At 43.2% G+C, this 19,557-nt stretch overlaps 1 protein-coding gene across 1 annotated transcript in view; it reads left to right on the top strand.

The window, feature by feature from the left end:
• Window positions 1–2,623: 2,623 nt before the first annotated feature.
• Net1 (neuroepithelial cell transforming 1) overlaps window positions 2,624–19,557 on the top strand; it is a 40,004-nt gene continuing 23,070 nt past the window's right edge. Inside the window, exons 1-2 of the mRNA XM_026391806.2 lie at window positions 2,624–2,851; window positions 19,222–19,288. Coding sequence (XP_026247591.1) covers window positions 2,724–2,851; window positions 19,222–19,288 — 195 coding nt within the window. The 5' untranslated portion in view covers window positions 2,624–2,723. The remainder of the gene's footprint in view (window positions 2,852–19,221; window positions 19,289–19,557) is intronic.

Below are 19,557 nucleotides of genomic sequence, written 5' to 3'. Positions count from 1 at the left end.
AAAACTAGTGTTTAATTTATCTAAGGAATAGATTTTATCATTACTTATTACATATTAATTTATATTAGTGTGCTAGTTGTTGAATATATTTAAAATTAATCTGCCTAAAAATTTCAATCAAATGCATATGGCTAAAAATTTTGGAAATCCTCCAAGAGAATATTTCTAAATCTATGATCATTAATCGACACTTGAAATCTGGGCCCAATAAAGTTAATGATAGCATTTGCTCAAGGAGAGAGATCTGGACAGATTTTATACACATATATGAAAGCTGAAATCTAATTAATTTCCTAATCCCTGACCTGAAGAGTATGTGAGGGGAAAGGGATGATTTGCATGGAACTGAGAAAATAAGGATTCAGAGAATATTTGTCATGTATTGAGTATTCGAGGCAGAGTAAGACACTGAATTTGGGAGCAGGCATATTCAGACACCAATAAGTTGATCTCCTGTAGGACCAGGAGACTTTACCAGCCTTTTCTAGGTTTTCAATGACCAATCCTCAGTAAAGTCCACTTTCCTTTGTTCTGCTTCTATGGTGCCCAGCAATTTTCTGCTTAAAAATTGTCTTCTATTCCTGACTTCCTGCCTTACTATCTGGCCCAGTACTTGTAATATTATTGTAGGAATTCAATAAACAATTGTGAATAGTTGAACAAAATAGTAAGTTCCCAAATGAATAAAAATTTGGAAAGCATTTCCCCACCTAAAACAACAGTATTCTGATCACAGGAAAGTCCCTCCTGCTAAATCCCACATGAACATCAACATCCTGGAGTATCTATCACTTTGACAGTGATTGTTACAGGTTCCAAAAGGATGGGCCACCTCTCATTACACCACCAAAACCAGTTTCAGGACCTGCAGAACTGAGGACAAACTCTGACTTCTAAGGATCTCACCTGTTCCTGTGGGTAAAAATGTGGTTTTGTCCAAATATCTGCATCCTATAAAGCTCTATCTGGTTTTATAGTCTGTATTATTATAATGTAACTGTACTAAAACAGTACTTCCTTCTTTAATTTTTTTTTTTTAGAGAGAGAGAGAGAAATTATTTAATATTTATTTTTTAGTTTTCGGTGGACACAACATCTTTATTTTTATGTGGTGCTGAGGATCGAACCCAGCGCCCCGCGCATGCCAGGTAAGCGTGTTACCACTTGAGCCACATCCCCAGCCCCCTTCTTTAATTTTGAGGGAAGAGTAGGTGGGGTAAAGGTGTTTGTTAGTGAAGGATATCCTACTCCCTAACTTCTTATCCTTTTCAAAACTAAAGCATTTTCCCCTTGTGTTGTAAAGGTAATACAAGTTCAGTATCTCACTCTTTTCAAAAAAGTATTCAACATAAGAAAGTAAAATTAAATATGTTTTAAATGCCCAAAAGTCTGACACCTACAGACATCTTCGTACACTGACTTCATCTTTTCCCTCTGTGTAATATTTTGCAATTCATGACTCTGAATATACTGAATACACCTTCATGTTCCATGTTTTTTACTGAAAATTAAAATGTATTATTCTATTACACGTCCCAATTTATTTTTATTGGCTGAAACTACTATTTCCAGTAGATGAGCCAGAATTGGCAATTCTCCTATCATTGTTTGGTTTAGTTGTCTTTAATTTTTCTATTATAACAACAATGTCATTAATATATCTTCATGTACAGATAATTTTTATTTCTTAGGATAAATTCCAAGAAATGGAATTATAGTGCCAAATATGAGAAAATTTTTTTAAGATTTTTTTTAAAGAGAGAGTGAGAGAGGAGAGAGAGAGAGCATTTTTTTTAAGAGAGAGTGAGAGAGGAGAGAGAGAGAGAGAGAGAGAGAGAGAGAGAGAGAGAGAGAGAATTTTTTTTTTAATATTTATTTTTTAGTTCTCGACGGACACAACATCTTTGTTGGTATGTGGTGCTGAGAGGATCGAACCTGGGCCGCACGCATGCCAGGCGAGCGCGCTACCGCTTGAGCCACATCCCCAGCCCAAGAGAAAACTTTTAAAGACTTTAACACATGCAGTACAATATTTAAAATCAAAGAACATGTTCATTTGTTTCACAATCGTCTTCTTGAGAAGATCCTTTATTTTATTTACTAGTTCCTTTAGCTGCCTTCTTAGACACAGAGAAGTCACTGTCTCCTAGCATAGGGCTCATAACTAGATTTCACTGGTTTCCTAGAGACAGCCCGGGTTTCCAGAGACAGTTCCATGATCTTTGGCAATTGGGGATATATCTCACAAGAATAATTTAGTCTGTGTATAGTCAATAACCAAGCTTCAGAATAGGTCATTACTTACAACCTCTATCCTCCCTGAACGCTAATGAAGATCTAATGACCTGAAATGCTTCCAGTCCATTTGCCTTGGACTGCAGTGAAAGTGCTAATAAACAGTGAAAGAAGTACTAGGGGATTGAGAAATACAGTCGGAATGAAATCCAAGCTTTCCCAATTCCCATCCAGTCTTTCTTCCATCCCTTTCCCTGGGCGCCTTCAGGTCTGGCAGAGGAGGGGGCGGGACTCCACGTTCCCTAGCAACCGTCGCCTGCTCCTGATTGGGTGATCGCTGCGCAGCCGCCATTTTCAAATCCCCGGATGATGGTGGTGGTGGCGGCTCTCTAACAGGCACTTGTTGCCTCCTAGAAGCGGCGGGCACTGTGCCCGTCCCTGTCGGTCTCCCGGGCACCCGGCCACCGCCCCACCCCCTCTTCCACGACATGGAGCTAGAGCCGGCGGCTCAGAACCAGCCCCGGCCGCGGAGGCGAAGCCGCCGGGCCTCCGTACTCAACGGGGATGGCGCCGCGGGTCCTTCTGCCGACACCCCACGGCCGGAGCTGGACGGGAGGTGAGCGCGGGGTCCCGGGGAGGATGTGGGCCTAGGCCGGGGGTGGGGAGCAGGGCACGGGTTCCCGGGGGCCGAGTGCGATGGGCAGCCCGAGCGACGGAGGGCTCGACCTGGAGCTGACGTCCGTGAGGCCCCGACTGCGGCTGCCCAGCCCTGCGAGGAGGGGCGGGCTTGTTGACACTCTCCTCCTGGCCCTTCCCAGAGGCAGAGGAATAGCCACCCTGGTTCTGTGCTCCACAGAGGCTGCAGATGCTCCGACCAAAACTCTCACGGAGTTTGAACCTAAAAGCGAGTTTTTCAATAAAACGTTTTTCGGAAGCCAGAATCTTCTTTGCATGTCGGAGTCTGGAAAGGATAGACCCTAGACTAGGGTTTCAGAAAGCTGTATCTGGAAGGAGTCATGTAAAAAAAATAATGAAGACGTTGCTTTCCATTGCAATGCGGTTGGTTCCAATTACAAATTGAATGACCTTGGTTGAGTTGCTTACTACCTCTTAATATCTCTGCACAGTGCATTATAATAGTACCCAAGGGCCATGTGAAATTTAGTGAATGTAAAGTGCTTAGAATGTGCCTGTACACACACACACAAAAAAAAAACAACCTGTTAAATAAATGTTAACTTACTTGTCCTGTTAACTGCCATTTGTCTGGTTTATATCTATAAAAATAGTAATTCCTGTCTACTCCATCTTTTCAGAAGTCCCTGTTGTTCACGAACATTATTTTAGATAAACTACAGTCCTTTATATAACTTACATTCCCGTCAGGCTTGGATATGTCAATCCCTTTTTGAGAAATAGGGGGAAAAAAACACTTAGTTTCAGCAACAAAATGTTTATAAGCCCAATGTAAGTTACTCTACAAAAAGCTAGAGTTTTTCACTCGAGCTGATATTTGTTTGTTTATTGATACGAGATATTGAAAAACCCCCCACCCCCGTACTTAACCACCAAGCTACATCCCCCATCTTTTTTATTTTTTAAGACAAGGTCTCTTAAGTTCTTAGGCTGGCTTTGAACTTATGATGCTCCTGCTTCAAGCTGGTTTTTACTTGAAGTTGAGGATAATCTTTATCTGAATATATCTTTCTGAAACCTTCTCTATACCAATTATAGCCTATCATTAAGAAGTAGTGAAAGAGCAGAGAAAAAGAAGCTACCATCTCTTGAGACTAAGAAGTAGGAGAACCAGAAAAAACTAGTACAGGGAAAGTAAAATTTAAAAAAAAAAAAATATTATCTACTGGAAGCAGTGTTAAATTCATTTATTCAGTATTATTGCTGAATACCGACCTGGTATCAGACATTGTTGTAGATAATGGGAATTCTACTGGAAAAAAAAAAAAAAACAGATGAAGTCCTTTCTTTTGTGCAAGTTGGTTGGGGGACAAAACAGTAATCAAATATATAAAATATCAGGTGGTCACATAAAGTGAATCAGGCATATGGTAGGAAGACTAGAGTTAGGAAGAGGGTAGTTTGTTATTTCTAAAAGATCACAAGGAAAGTCTCTGATGATAATAAAAAAAAATTGGAGCAAAGACTGAAGGAAAGACCTAGGCCATGCAATATTTGGGGGAAGAGTATTCTAGATAGAGAGGAACAGCAAGTGCAGAGATTTTTTTTTTTTTTTTTTTTTTTTTTTTTTTTTTTTTCTGTTTGGATTTTTTATTTCTTTTTTTTTTTTTTTTTTTTTTTTTTTTTTTTTTATTTTATTTTTTTTTATTGGTCGTTCATAACACTACATGGTTCTTAATACATCATATTACACGGTTTGATTCAATTGGATTATGAACTCCCGCTTTTACCCCATATACAGATTGCTGTATCACACCAGTTTCCCTTCCATTGATTGACATATTGCCTTTCTAGTGTCTGATGTATTCTGATGTCTGTCCTATTCTCTACTGTCCCCCCTCCCCTCCCCTCCCCTCCCCTCCCCTCCCCTTTTCTCTCTCTACCCCTTCTACTGTACATCCTTTCTTCCATTTGTATTATCTTGTCTTACCCCTCCTTTCCTCTTATATGACATTTTGTATAACCCTGAGGATCGCCTTCCATTTCCATGCAATTTCCCTTCTCACTCCCTTTCCCTCCCACCTCTTATCCCTGTTTAATGTAAATCTTCTTCTCAAGCTCTTCGTCCCTACCCTGTCCTTGTTTACTCCCCTTATATCAAAGGAGTCATTTGGTATTTGTTTTTTAAAGATTGACTAGCTTCACTTAGCATAATCTGCTCTAATGCCATCCATTTCCCTCCAAACTCTATGATTTTGTCATTTTTTAATGCAGAATAATACTCCATAGTATATAAATGCCACATTTTTTTTATCCATTCATCTATTGAAGGGCATCTAGGCTGGTTCCACAGTCTTGCTATCGTGAATTGAGCTGCTATGAACATCGATGTAGCAGTGTCCCTGTAGCATGCTCTTGTTAGGGCTTTAGGGAATAGACCGAGAAGGGGAATAGCTGGGTCAAATGGTGGTTCCATTCCCAGCTTTCCAAGAAATCTCCATACTGCTTTCCAAATTGGCTGCACCAATTTGCAGTCCCACCAGCAATGAACAAGAGTGCCCTTTTCCCCGCATCCTCTCCAGCACTTACTGTTGTTTGACTTCCTAATGGCTGCCAGTCTTACTGGAGTGAGATGGTATCTTAGGGTAGTTTTGATTTGCATTTCTCTGACTGCTAGTGATGGTGAGCATTTTTTCATGTACTTGTTGATTGATTGTATGTCCTCCTCTGAGAAGTGTCTGTTCCGGTCCTTGGCCCATTTATTGATTGGGTTATTTGTTATCTTATTGTCTAATTTTTTGAGTTCTTTGTATATTCTGGTAATTAGGGCTCTATCTGAAGTGTGTGGAGTAAAGATTTGTTCCCAGGATGTAGGCTCCCTGTTTATCTCTCTTATTGTTTCTTTTGCTGAGAAAAAACTTTTTAGTTTGAGTAAGTCCCATTTGTTGATTCTGTTTGTTAACTCTAGCGCTATGGGTGTCCTATTGAGGAATTTGGAGCCCGATCCCACAGCGTGCAGATCATAACCAACTTTTTCTTCTATCAGATGCCATGTCTCTGGTTTAATATCAAGCTCCTTGATCCATTTTGAGTTAACTTTTGTGCATGGCGAGAGATAGGGATTCAGATTCATTTTGGTGCAAATGGATTTCCAGTTTTCCCAGCACCATTTGTTGAAGATGCTATCCTTCCTCCATTGCATGCTTTTAGCCCCTTTATCAAAAATAAGATAGTTGTAGTTTTGTGGATTGGTTACTGTGTCCTCTATTCTGTACCATTGGTCCACCCGCCTGTTTTGGTACCAGTACCATGCTGTTTTAGTTACTATTGCTCTGTAGTATAGTTTGAAGTCTGGTATCGCTATACCGCCTGATTCACACTTCCTGCTTAGTATTGTTTTTGCTATTCTGGGTCTTTTATTATTCCATATGAATTTCCTGATTCTTTTATCGATTTCTACAAGATATGCTGTTGGGATTTTGATTGGCATTGCATTGAACTTATATAGGACTTTTGGTAATATCGCCATTTTGATGATGTTGGTTCTGCCTATCCATGAGCAGGGTATATTTTTCCATCTTCTAAGGTCTTCTTCTATGTCTTTCTTTAGGGTTCTGTAATTTTCATTGTATAAATCTTTTACCTCTTTTGTTAGGCTGATTCCCAAGTATTTTATTTTTTGGGGGGATATTGTGAATGGAGTAGTTGTCCTCATTTCCGTTTCATAGGATTTGTCGCTGATATACAGGAATGCCTTTGATTTATGCGTGTTGATCTTATATCCTGCCACTTTGCTGAATTCATTTATTAGCTCTAATAGCTTCTTTGTAGACCCTTTTGGGTCTGCTAGGTATAGAATCATATCATCTGCAAATAGTGATAATTTAAGTTCTTCTTTTCCTATTTTTATGCCTTTAATTTCTTTCGTCTGCCTAATTGCTCTGGCCAGTGTCTCGAGGACTATGTTGAACAGAAGTGGTGAGAGAGGGCATCCCTGTCTTGGACCAGATCTTAGAGGGAATGCCTTCAATTTTTCTCCATTCAGAATGATGCTGGCCTGTGGCTTATCATAGATTGCTTTTACAATGTTGAGGTATGATCCAGTTATCCCTAATTTTTCCAGAGTTTTGAACATAAAGGGATGTTGTACTTTGTCGAATGCTTTTTCTGCATCTATCGAGATGATCATATGGTTCTTAATTTTAAGTCTATTGATGTGGTGGATAACATTTATTGATTTCCGTATATTGAACCAACCTTGCATACCAGGGATGAATCCTACTTGATCATGGTGTATAATTTTTTTGATATGTATTTGAATCCGATTCGCCAGAATTTTATTGAGGATTTTTGCATCAAGGTTCATTAGAGATATTGGTCTGTAGTTTTCTTTCTTTGAAGTATCTTTGTCTGGTTTCGGAATCAGGGTGATGTTGGCCTCGTAGAATGAATTTGGAAGTTCTCCCTCTTTTTCTATTTCCTGAAATAGCTTGAAAAGTATTGGTGTTAGTTCCTCTTTAAAGGTTTTGTAAAACTCTGCTGTATACCCATCCGGTCCTGGGCTTTTCTTAGTTGGTAGTCTTTTGATGGTTTCTTCTATTTCCTCTATTGTTATTGGTCTGTTTAGGTTGTCTATATCCTCCTGGCTCAGTCTGGGCAGATCATAAGACTCAAGGAATTTATCTATGCCTTCACTATCTTCTATTTTATTGGAGTATAAGGATTCAAAGTAATTTCTGATTATCTTCTGTATTTCTGAAGTGTCTGTTGTGATATTGCCTTTTTCATCCCGTATGCTAGTAATTTGGGTTCTCTCTCTTCTTCTCTTCGTTAGTATGGCTAAGGGTCTGTCAATTTTATTTATTTTTTCAAAGAACCAGCTTTTAGTTTTGTCAATTTTTTCAATAGTTTCTTTTGTTTCAATTTCATTAATTTCAGCTCTGATTTTAATTATTTCTTGCCTTCTACTTCTTTTGCTGTTGTTTTGCTCTTCTTTTTCTAGGATTTTGAGATGAAGTATGAGATCATTTATTTGTTGGTTTTTTCTTTTTTTGAGGAATGAACTCCAAGCAATGAATTTTCCTCTTAGAACTGCTTTCAATGTGTCCCATAGATTCCGATATGTTGTGTCTGTGTTTTCATTTAACTCTAGGAATTTTTTAATTTCCTCCTTGATGTCTTCTAAAACCCATTGATCACTCAGCAACCTGTTGTTCATTCTCCAGGTGATGCTTGATTTTTCCTTTCTTCTTTTATCATTGATTTTCAGTTTCATTCCATTATGATCAGATAAGATGCATGGTATTATCTCTACCCCTTTGTATTGTCTAAGAGTTGCCCTGTGACATAGTATATGGTCTATTTTTGAGAAGGTTCCATGTGCTGCTGAGAAAAAAGTGTAGCTACTTGAAGTTGGGTGGTATAGTCTATATATGTCAATTAAGTCTAGGTTGTTAATTATGTTATTGAGTTCTATAGTTTCCTTATTTAACTTTTGTTTGGAAGATCTGTCCAGTGGTGAGAGAGGTGTGTTGAAGTCTCCCATGATTATTGTATGGTGGTCTATTAGACTCTTGAACTTGAGAAGAGTTTGCTTGATGAACCCGGCTGCACCATTATTTGGGGCATATATATTTATGATTGTTATGTCTTGTTGGTGTATGGTTCCCTTGAGCAGTATGAAGTGTCCTTCTTTATCCCTTTTGATTGTCTTTGGCTTGAAATCTATTTTATTAGATATGAGTATGGACACTCCTGCTTGTTTCCGCGGTCCATATGAGTGATATGCTTTTTCCCAACCTTTCACCTTCAGTCTATGTATATCTTTTCCTATCAAATGCGTCTCCTGTAGACAGCATATTGTTGGGTCTTGTTTTGTGATCCATTCTACTAGCCTGTGTCTCTTAATTGGTGAGTTTAAGCCATTAACATTTAGGGTTATTATTGAGATGTGGTTTGTTCTTCTATCCATAATTGTTTATTGATGTTACTAAACCTGATTTGTTATCCTCTTTGACTACTTTCCCCCCTTTACTGTCCTACCTCCCATTGTTGGTTATCAATGTTAGTTTCCATTTCCTCTTCCTGTAATGTTTTGCCAAGGATTTTTTGAAGAGATGGTTTTCTAGCTGCGAATTCTTTTAACTTTTGTTTATCGTGGAAGGTTTTAATTTCATCTTCTAACCTGAAGCTTAATTTCGCCGGATACATGATTCTTGGTTGGAGCCCATTGTCTTTCAGTGTTTGAAATATGTTATTCCAGGATCTTCTAGCTTTCAGAGTCTGTGTTGAGAGATCAGCTGTTATCCTGATTGGTTTACCCCTAAATGTAATCTGCTTTCTTTCTCTTGCAGCTTTTAAAATTCTCTCCTTATTCTGTATGTTGGACATCTTCATTATAATGTGTCTAGGTGTGGATCTCTTATGATTTTGCACATTCGGCGTCCTGTAGGCTTCTAGGATTTGGGATTCTGTCTCAATCTTCAATTCTGGGAAGTTTTCTCGTATTATTTCACTGAATAGACTGTTTATTCCTTTGGCATGGAGCTCTGTGCCTTCCTGTATCCCAATGACTCTTAAATTTGGTCTTTTGATATTGTCCCATAATTCTTGGATGTTCTGCTCATGGTTTCTTAGCAGACTTGCTGAGCTGTCTATGTTCTTTTCCAGCTGAAATACTTTGTCTTCATTGTCTGATGTTCTCTCTTCTAAGTGATCTACTCTGCTGGTAGTATTCTCAATTGAGTTTTTAAGTTGGTTTATTGTTTCCTGCATTTCTAGAATTTCTATTTGTTTGTTTTTTATTACTTCTATCTCCCTGTGAAATTGATCTTTTACTTCCTGGATTTGTTTGTCAATGTGATCTTTCATTGTCTGATTTTGCTGTCTCATGTCTTCCTTGAGACTCCAGATCATCTGAAGCATATATATCCTGAACTCTTTATCTGATATTCCATCTGTTGCAGCTATTACCTCTTCTAAAGTTGAGTTGACCTGCATTGCTTGTGGTCCTTTCTTTCCTTGTCTTTTCATACTGCTCGCGTTTCTTTCTGCTTGGTGCAACTGTTGTGTTTTTGAAATTTACCCCCTATTTATTTATGTTGCTCTTGTATAGTTGGAAAGTCTCCCTTGCAGGGTGGGTAGTGGCTGTGCTCCTCCTCTAATTATGGTGGTCTATCTATCACGCTGATCGGTCACAGGTCTGCCCCCCCTGCGGGCACAGGAGGCGGCTTTGCTCTGCCCCCACTCCAATTGTGGTAACGTAACTACCACGCCCTGGGGTCGTAGGTCCTGATCTGGATGTGGGTGGCGGCTCTGCTGGGTCCCCACTCCAATTGGTGTGACGAGTCTACCACGCTGGCATACTTCTAGGCCGGTGGGTCACAGTTCTGCACAGCCCCCACTCCCAATGGGAGTACCTGACTACCTCTCCAACGGGTCGCTGGGCCCCCTCCGGACCCGGGCGGCGACCCTGCTCCGCCCCCACTCCAACCAGTGTGACGCAACTGCCTCGGTGTTACGTGTCCACCACTCTGGCAAGCTACCTGGCCTGTCTTGCCAGTGGGCCGCAGGTCTGCCTGCACGCTCTGCACAGCCCCTACTCCAAATGAGGTTACTTGGCTACCGCTTCGCGGGGCCGCTGGTCCTATTCTAGGCGTGGGCGGCTACTCTCTTCAGACCCAGCTGCGTTTGGGGTGTCATGCTACCACGCCGGCGGGACACTTGGCCTGCTCTGGGTGCAGGTGGAAGCTCCACTCTGCCCCCACAGCACCCAACAGGACCCTGACTGAGAGGCAGACACCGCTGGTTCCCTAGCCTTGGGTCAAAGCAGCTTCGGTAGCCAGAACCCGCCTCTCCTATCTCGATACACTCTCCGCTGGGAGCTGGCTCCAGCGAGCGACCCCCACGGGTTCCCTAGCCCCGGGCCAAAACTGTTCCGGGAGTCAGAACCCAGTCGCCCCTAGCTCAGCGCACGCTCCACTTGGAGCTGGCCTCCACCGGCAGTCTCCGCAGTTTCCTCAGACCTGGGCCAGGTTAGCCCCGGGAACCAGAATCCAGCTGCTCAGTGCCCGGTACACGCCTTGCCAGGCATGAGCCTCTAGGAGTATTCTCCACAAGATCCCCAGTCCCGAGCCTGAGCTAGAAATCTGTCTGCTAGACGCAGGCAACTACCAGCCTGAAATCACCTGTTCCGTCGCTGGATGAGCTGAGATCAATAGAACATGGGGATGATTACATCATCTCTCCGAAATGGCGGCTGCTGTCCTCCTCTGTGGTCCGACCGGTGTCTGGAACCCAACTGGACCGCTTCTCTCCTCTGTCTGAAAGCTGGAACTCAGCACTAAGCGCTGCCAAAGTCCTAGCGCCAAACCGCTAGAGGCACTTCACAGACTCAGGCCTGCGGAGCCTGGTCTGGCCGCCTCCAAGCCGGCTGGGGGTGGGGTGGGGTGGTAGGAATGTGGATCCTATTGCTGGACCGCCGGAGGCCGTTCACAGACTCAAGCCTGTGGGGCCCAGTCTGGCCTCCGCCCGCGGCCGGCGGGGTTGTGTCCCTGGTCCGCTTGCTCCGAACTGGCTGGGGGTGGGGTGGGGTGTTAGGAGTGTGGATCCTAGCACCAAGCCGCTAGAGTCAGTTCACAGATTCAGGCCTGCGGGGCCCAGTAGGTTCCTATGTTCGCTGCAGTTCAGCGGCGGCCGGCGGGATTGTGTCCCTGATCTGCCTTGCACCGAGCCGGCTGGGGGTGGGGTGGTAGGAATGTGGATCCTATCGCTGGACCGCCAGAGGCCCTTCACAGACTCAAGCCTGCGGGGCCCAGTCTGGCCGCTGCCCCTGGCCAGCCGGCGGGGTTGTGTCCCTGGTCCGCTTTGCTCCGAACTGGCTGGGGGTGGGGTGGGGTGTTAGGAGTGTGGATCCTAACACCAAGCCGCTAGAGTCAGTTCACAGATTCAGGCCTGCGGGGACCAGTAGGTTCCTATGTTCGCTGCAGTTCAGCGGCGGCCGGCGGGATTGTGTCCCTGATCTGCGATGCACCGAGCCGGCTGGGGGTGGGGTGGTAGGTATGTGGATCCTATCGCTGGACCGCCAGAGGCCCTTCACAGACTCAAGCCTGGGGGGCCCAGTCTGGCCGCCGCCCGTGGCCAGCCCGCGGGGTTGTGTCCCTGGTCCGCTTTGCTCCGAACTGGCTGGGGGTGGGGTGGGGTGTTAGGAGTGTGGATCCTAGCACCAAGCCGCTAGAGTCAGTTCACAGACTCAGGCCTGCGGGACCCAGTAGGTTCCTATGTTCGCTGCAGTTCAGCGGCGGCCGGCGGGATTGTGTCCCTGAACTGCGATGCACCGAGCCGGCTGGGGGTGGGGTGGTAGGAATGTGGATCCTATCGCTGGACCGCCAGAGGCCCTTCACAGACTCAAGCCTGCGGGGCCCAGTCTGGCCGCCGCCCGTGGCCGGCCGGCGGGGTTGTGTCCCTGGTCCGCTTTGCTCCGAACTGGCTGGGGGTGGGGTGGGGTGTTAGGAGTGTGGATCCTAGCACCAAGCCACTAGAGTCAGTTCACAGATTCAGGCCTGCGGGGCCCAGTAGGTTCCTATGTTCGCTGCAGTTCAGCGGCGGCCGGCGGGATTGTGTCCCTGATCTGCGATGCACCGAGCCGGCTGGGGGTGGGGTGGTAGGAATGTGGATCCTATCGCTGGACAGCCAGAGGCCCTTCACAGACTCAAGCCTGGGGGGCCCAGTCTGGCCGCCGCCCGTGGCCAGCCCGCGGGGTTGTGTCCCTGGTCCGCTTTGCTCCGAACTGGCTGGGGGTGGGGTGGGGTGTTAGGAGTGTGGATCCTAGCACCAAGCCGCTAGAGTCAGTTCACAGACTCAGGCCTGCGGGGCCCAGTAGGTTCCTATGTTCGCTGCAGTTCAGGGGCGGCCGGCGGGATTGTGTCCCTGATCTGCCTTGCACCGAGCCGGCTGGGGGTGGGGTGGTAGGAATGTGGATCCTATCGCTGGACCGCCAGAGGCCGTTCACAGACTCAAGCCTGCGGGGCCCAATCTGGCCGCTGCCCCTGGCCAGCCGGCGGGGTTGTGTCCCTGGTCCGCTTTGCTCCGAACTGGCTGGGGGTGGGGTGGGGTGTTAGGAGTGTGGATCCTAGCACCAAGCCGCTAGAGTCAGTTCACAGATTCAGGCCTGCGGGGCCCAGTAGGTTCCTATGTTCGCTGCAGTTCAGCGGCGGCCGGCGGGATTGTGTCCCTGATCTGAGATGCACCGAGCCGGCTGGGGGTGGGGTGGTAGGAATGTGGATCCTATCGCTGGACCGCCAGAGGCCCTTCACAGACTCAAGCCTGGGGGGCCCAGTCTGGCCGGCGGGGTTGTGTCCCTGGTCCGCTTTGCTCCGAACTGGCTGGGGGTGGGGTGGGGTGTTAGGAGTGTGGATCCTAGCACCAAGCCGCTAGAGTCAGTTCACAGACTCAGGCCTGCGGGGCCCAGTAGGTTCCTATGTTCGCTGCAGTTCAGCGGCGGCCGGCGGGATTGTGTCCCTGATCTGCGTTGCACCGGGCCGGCTGGGGGTGGGGTGGTAGGAATGTGGATCCTATCGCTGGACCGCCAGAGGCCCTTCACAGACTCAAGCCTGCGGGGCCCAGTCTGGCCGCCGGGGTTGTGTCCCTGGTCCGCTTTGCTCCGAACTGGCTGGGGGTGGGGTGGGGTGTTAGGAGTGTGGATCCTAGCACCAAGCCGCTAGAGTCAGTTCACAGATTCAGGCCTGCGGGGCCCAGTAGGTTCCTATGTTCGCTGCAGTTCAGCGGCGGCCGGCGGGATTGTGTCCCTGATCTGAGATGCACCGAGCCGGCTGGGGGTGGGGTGGTAGGAATGTGGATCCTATCGCTGGACCGCCAGAGGCCGTTCACAGACTCAAGCCTGCGGGGCCCAGTCTGTCCGCCGCCCGTGGCCAGCCCGCGGGGTTGTGTCCCTGGTCCGCTTTGCTCCGAACTGGCTGGGGGTGGGGTGGGGTGTTAGGAGTGTGGATCCTAGCACCAAGCCGCTAGAGTCAGTTCACAGACTCAGGCCTGCGGGGCCCAGTAGGTTCCTATGTTCGCTGCAGTTCAGGGGCGGCCGGCGGGATTGTGTCCCTGATCTGCCTTGCACCGAGCCGGCTGGGGGTGGGGTGGTAGGAATGTGGATCCTATCGCTGGACCGCCAGAGGCCCTTCACAGACTCAAGCCTGCGGGGCCCAGTCTGGCTGCCGCCCGTGGCCAGCCCGCGGGGTTGTGTCCCTGGTCCGCTTTGCTCCGAACTGGCTGGGGGTGGGGTGGGGTGTTAGGAGTGTGGATCCTAGCACCAAGCCGCTAGAGTCAGTTCATAGATTCAGGCCTGCGGGGCCCAGTTGGTTCCTATGTTCGCTGCAGTTCAGCGGCGGCTGGCGGGATTGTGTCCCTGATCTGCGATGCACCGAGCCGGCTGGGGGTGGGGTGGTAGGAATGTGGATCCTATCGCTGGACCGCCAGAGGCCGTTCACAGACTCAAGCCTGCGGGGCCCAGTCTGGCCGCCGCCCGTGGCCGGCCGGCGGGGTTGTGTCCCTGGTCCGCTTTGCTCCGAACTGGCTGGGGGTGGGGTGGGGTGTTTGGAGTGTGGATCCTAGCACCAAGCCGCTAGAGTCAGTTCAGGGACTCAGGCCTGCGGGGCCCAGTAGGTTCCTATGTTCGCTGCAGTTCAGCGGCGGCAGGCGGGATTGTGACCCTGATCCGCGTTGCGGAGATTCACTCGCCTGGGACCAACTGACCCCTCCCACAGACTTACTAGTTATCGGCAGGTCTCCTTTCAGTGGAAAATTGTTAGAAGTTCCTCAGCATGTCCCATGCAAGTGTATTTATGTGTCTCTCTGATCCCGTTACTGCGGAGGTATAGAAAATGCTGCCTGCTCGCCGGCCGCCATGTTGGATCTCCCAAGTGCAGAGATTTTGAAGTAGAATTCTATTGGGTGTGTTCAAGTAACTTCAAAGAAAACAAGGTGTTTTAGTTGGCTTTTTCACTGCTGCAACTAAAAGACTAGACTAGAACAATTGTAGAGAAAGAAAAGTTTCTTTGAGGGCTCACTGTTTCAGAGGTCTCAGTCCGTTGACAGCCGGTTCCGTTCCTCAGGGCTTGAGGTAGGCTGAACACTGTGGCAGAAGAGTGTGGTGGAGGAAAGTAGTTCATATAATGATCAGAAAGCAGAGATAGACTCCTCTGGCCAAATACAATATATACTTCAAAAGCATGCTCCAAGGGAACCATCCTCTCCAGCTACACCCTACCCCTCTTCAGTCTCCACCCAGTTAATTCCATCATGGGATTAATTTACAGATTGGATTAGGACTCTCAGCCCGATCATTTCTCCTCTAAACCTTGCATTGTCTCACACCTAAGCTTTTAGGGGACATCTGACACCCAAACTATAACACAGGATGACTAGAGTTGAGTGAAACAAAGTGAGGAATGATAGATGAGATCAGAAAGATGACTGGGGCTAGATCATCGAGTAACTGGTGCACCATTGCTAAATTTGATTTAGACAATTGGGAAATAAGAGGAAACGATGTGATCTATATTTTTAAAGACTCACTCTATTATGTAGCAAAGATGGAATAACAAAAGACCAATTAGGAGGTTATTGCAGTTGATACAACATGTGAGCATGAGAGGTGGTGAAATGTGTTTAATATAAATTAAACACAAATTTAAAATTTAATTATATTTAATTATTTATATTTAATTTAAAAATTTTTAATTATTTATATTTAAATTAAATATAAATTGGGGACACAGTCAAGGAACAACAAAGTTTTTTTTAATTAAAAGCTAGAACAAGGCACTTTAATAAAAAAGTCTTCTGAAATAAATTATAATTCATGTCACTTAATAATATGTAGATATAATATGATAAATGATAAAAGATTATGCGGATGACAGGCTCTCTTTCCTATATAAGTGCACAGATTAGACTTTTAAAAATACTGCTGTAGAAAAGTGCTATTGTATAACTACATGGAAGCCATATGTGAGGAGTGGGTTGAGAAGCAGCAATTAATGATCTCAAAAGATTATTCTTAATCTAATACAAATATATGTTACAAAGTAGCATTCACAGTGGCACTTAAAATATTTAATAAGCGTTTCCTTTTGGGTATAGGACAAGTATTAAGAAGAATTACAAATCTAAAGCTATTAATACTTTTTTATTACACAGAAATAACTGTACTGACCTCAGAAAGGTTTTTTTTGTTTTGTTTTGGTTTGGTTTTTTTTTTTTTTTTTTTTTTTTTTTGGCATAGGAGATTTAACCAGAGGGGCGTTTAACTACTGAGCCACATATGCACCTCTGTTTATATTTTATTTTGAGACAGGTTTCTAAATTGCTGAGGCTGGCTTTGAACTTGTTGTCCTTCTGCCTCAGATTTCTGAGCTGCTGGGATTACAGGTATACACCACCATGTCCGGCTCAGAAAGAGTTTGATGTCTAAAAGTTTGAAAGAAAAATAGCTCTTAAGAATTCTTAAGACATTAACGAATGGAAAAACGTTTCCAAATCAATGGTAGATTCTTTCCAGTATTATCTGTAATCAGCTTTACAATAATGCTATTTTCCCCCATTTTAATAATGAGTCTATTTATTTTGAATTCCCATGGAAAAAAGAAACCTAAAAAACAAATTATGTCCAGAAAGCATGTGTGACAGTGCCAGACTTCCAAAAATCTTGGAAAGATACACATTTTTTTTTATAGAAGGCAGACTCAAAATCTAGTATCTATTTTAAATTCTTATGGGAAAATTTTTTCAATTTCATAAGACTTTAAGATTAAAAGTGGCCTTTTTATAGGCCCCACAGGACATTCTACTTAAAAGGTGGGGGAGGGGGTTTAAAAGATTGAAATGTAAGCTAGAAATGGTAGTCCTTCATCTTTTCGAAAATTTCTATCCATATATACAAATATTTTTGTCCATATATTGAATATACTTTTAAATATGCCCAATAATAAAATTGAAGTAAAAAATAATACATTAATGAGCTATTGTGGTTTATTACATATTTTTTTATTTAATGCCACTGTGATTTCCCTTGTATCCAACATACTTTCTTTAATATTATTTGATGTGTTTCTGAACAATGTAAATTATTTTTACATTAAACTAGTTTTAATACAAATGAAGAATAATTAGAAATGGTAAGGCTGCTGTTTGAAAAGAGAATCATTCTGTTAATTCTTCTAAAGCCAAATTATATCTTCAGAGATTTTGATATATCATTGCCTTCTTCTACCATGACAGATATGAGTTGAAGTAGAATTATAAATAGAAGAAAGGTATTAAACTGTTTAATGGCATTCTCAAACAATGTATCAAACAATATGATTGCCAACAGGAAGAAAAAACACATTCTTAAAAACAGAATTATTTTCAAGGTGTTTCATTGTAAAATGTAGAATGGAATGAAGTTTAAAACAAACAGTTAAAAAAGCAATAGCTAGTTATCATTTATTGTCTACTATGTAACAAGCACTGTATATATAAATATATATATACATATATATATTCTTATGAAAACATCACAACTCTTCCAATTAAACTACAAAACTATAAAGATACTGACTTATCATAAAGTACACACTTTATTGAACTTAGAAAACTACAGAAACCCTTGAATTGATTTAAACTTGCAAATTTAAACTTGTAAATTTCTGCAGGAATGACAGCCATCTGTGGTGTTTTTAAATTTATGATGAACAAAGATCATGAAAGTCAAAGGAAAAGACCAGATTCACAAATGGACTATGGCCCAACAATCCAAGAAGCTAAATAATAACTTCTATAATACTTAGCCTAAAATAGCCAGGACTTCATTAATAACTGTCAGTTTCCTAACTTTGGTCCCATTTCCTACTTAGGACCAACCAAAGTAAGCCAGATAGGCACCTTATCCAATCACAATACACACACACACACACACACACACACACACACACACACATTCTTTTAGTTAGCTCGCCTACAACTTCCCTTCAATGACAGTCTACATTCAGGACACACTTGAACCTCCCCTGTTTTTTCATTATAAGGCTTCATGCTCCTCTGTTAAAATGCAAATGATGATAGCTGACTCCATTGCCATAGTAAACTCATAATACTCTTTACTTTTCTCATATGGTTGCTCTTCAGTTATTTCCATGGTGGTGGGATTGGGGACATATCTCTGCTTTATTTTTCTTTACATTTGAATTAATTTAACAATAAATATGGCTTATAAACTGCCTTTATCTCCTATGCTAGCTATGTTTGCTTTTCTACATATTTTATAAACAAAGAAGTTTATATTTTTATATAGAGGTTTGTATTTTAGAAAGGTAAAGACAGCTTTTGACATAGGAATATCCTGATTTATTTCTTTAGAGTGAATGGAAAACAAAATCCTTAAGGAACAAAATTCTAACCAAAGTTTAATCTTACTTGAGGTCTTTATCTCAAATGTATTATTCAGAGCTTTATATATAGTTTAAAATTGAATTTTTTTAAATCAGGGATTTTCAATACCAATATCATGGATTTAACATGGATTTAAATTGGGGGTGAGGGGCAGGTGGTACTGGGATAGAACCCAGTGGTGTTCTACCAGTGAGCTACACAACCCTTTTTTTTTTTTTTTTTTTTTTGAGACAGGATCTGTCCAAGTTGTCTATGCTGGCCTGGAATTTGCAATTCTCATGACTCAGCCTCCTGAGTTTCTAGGATTATAGATGTGCACCATCACACCCAGCTAGGTTTTACTTGTTAAGAATATTCTTCTGTTTTTATTTGTTTAAATATTAGGCATGAATAAATTTCATATTTTTTAATCTAAGAAAGTTCAACTTGCCGGTTTTTATTTAACCTATTAATGCAATGTATTATATCAATAAATTCTATATTATTGATCTCTGTGTTTCTAAAATAAACTCTGCTTGGTTTGGTGAACTATTTTTTTATTCTCTTTTTTTGGGGAGGAGGGGGGTACTGGGGATTGAACCCAGGAGTGCTGAACTACTGAGCAACATCCTCACCCTTTTTTATATTTCATTTAAAGACAAGGTCTCACAGTGACTTGCTTATCTGCTGAGGCTCACGATCTTCCTGCCTCAGCCTCCCAAGTTGCTGGGATTACAGGTGTGCACAGCTTGTTCACTAATTTTATATAAGGTATTTTACTCTAAAGATTTTGAACATGACCAGGATCTGTGTCCTTTTTTATTTTGTGCCCTGTCCCTCTTATTTCCAAGATTGAATGACTAATCAGGCAATTTTAAATGGTTTTAAAACTATGTAGTCTATTTATTTATTGTTTGAATTTTCTCTTCATAGATATTCCCTTCGGAGAGGTAGCTCCTTCACATTTTTAACACCTGGCCCCCACTGGGACTTCACTTTGGTAAGTCCATAATGGGATTTTTATTTCAAGGCATTAGAATTAGTTCCTGGGTTGTCTTTCAGTCTCTTGTCTCACTTGTCTTTACTTCTGAATATCTTGAATAGAATTTCTACAGCCATCTTTTGCAGCCCAATTTAGTCTTTTTCTTTTCTGCTAATAAGCTGGAAGAATTTTTTTATTTCAAGTCAATAAAACACAATTTGCAAAGCATATATATATATATATATATATATATATATATATTAATCTTTATACAATCCTTTCTCACT

The sequence above is a fragment of the Urocitellus parryii genome, chromosome 9, assembly GCF_045843805.1.
Source record: "Urocitellus parryii isolate mUroPar1 chromosome 9, mUroPar1.hap1, whole genome shotgun sequence".
Taxonomy (NCBI): Eukaryota; Metazoa; Chordata; class Mammalia; order Rodentia; family Sciuridae; genus Urocitellus; species Urocitellus parryii.
Note: the sequence above shows the minus strand (reverse complement) of the source record. Positions and strands in the feature narration are given on the sequence as shown.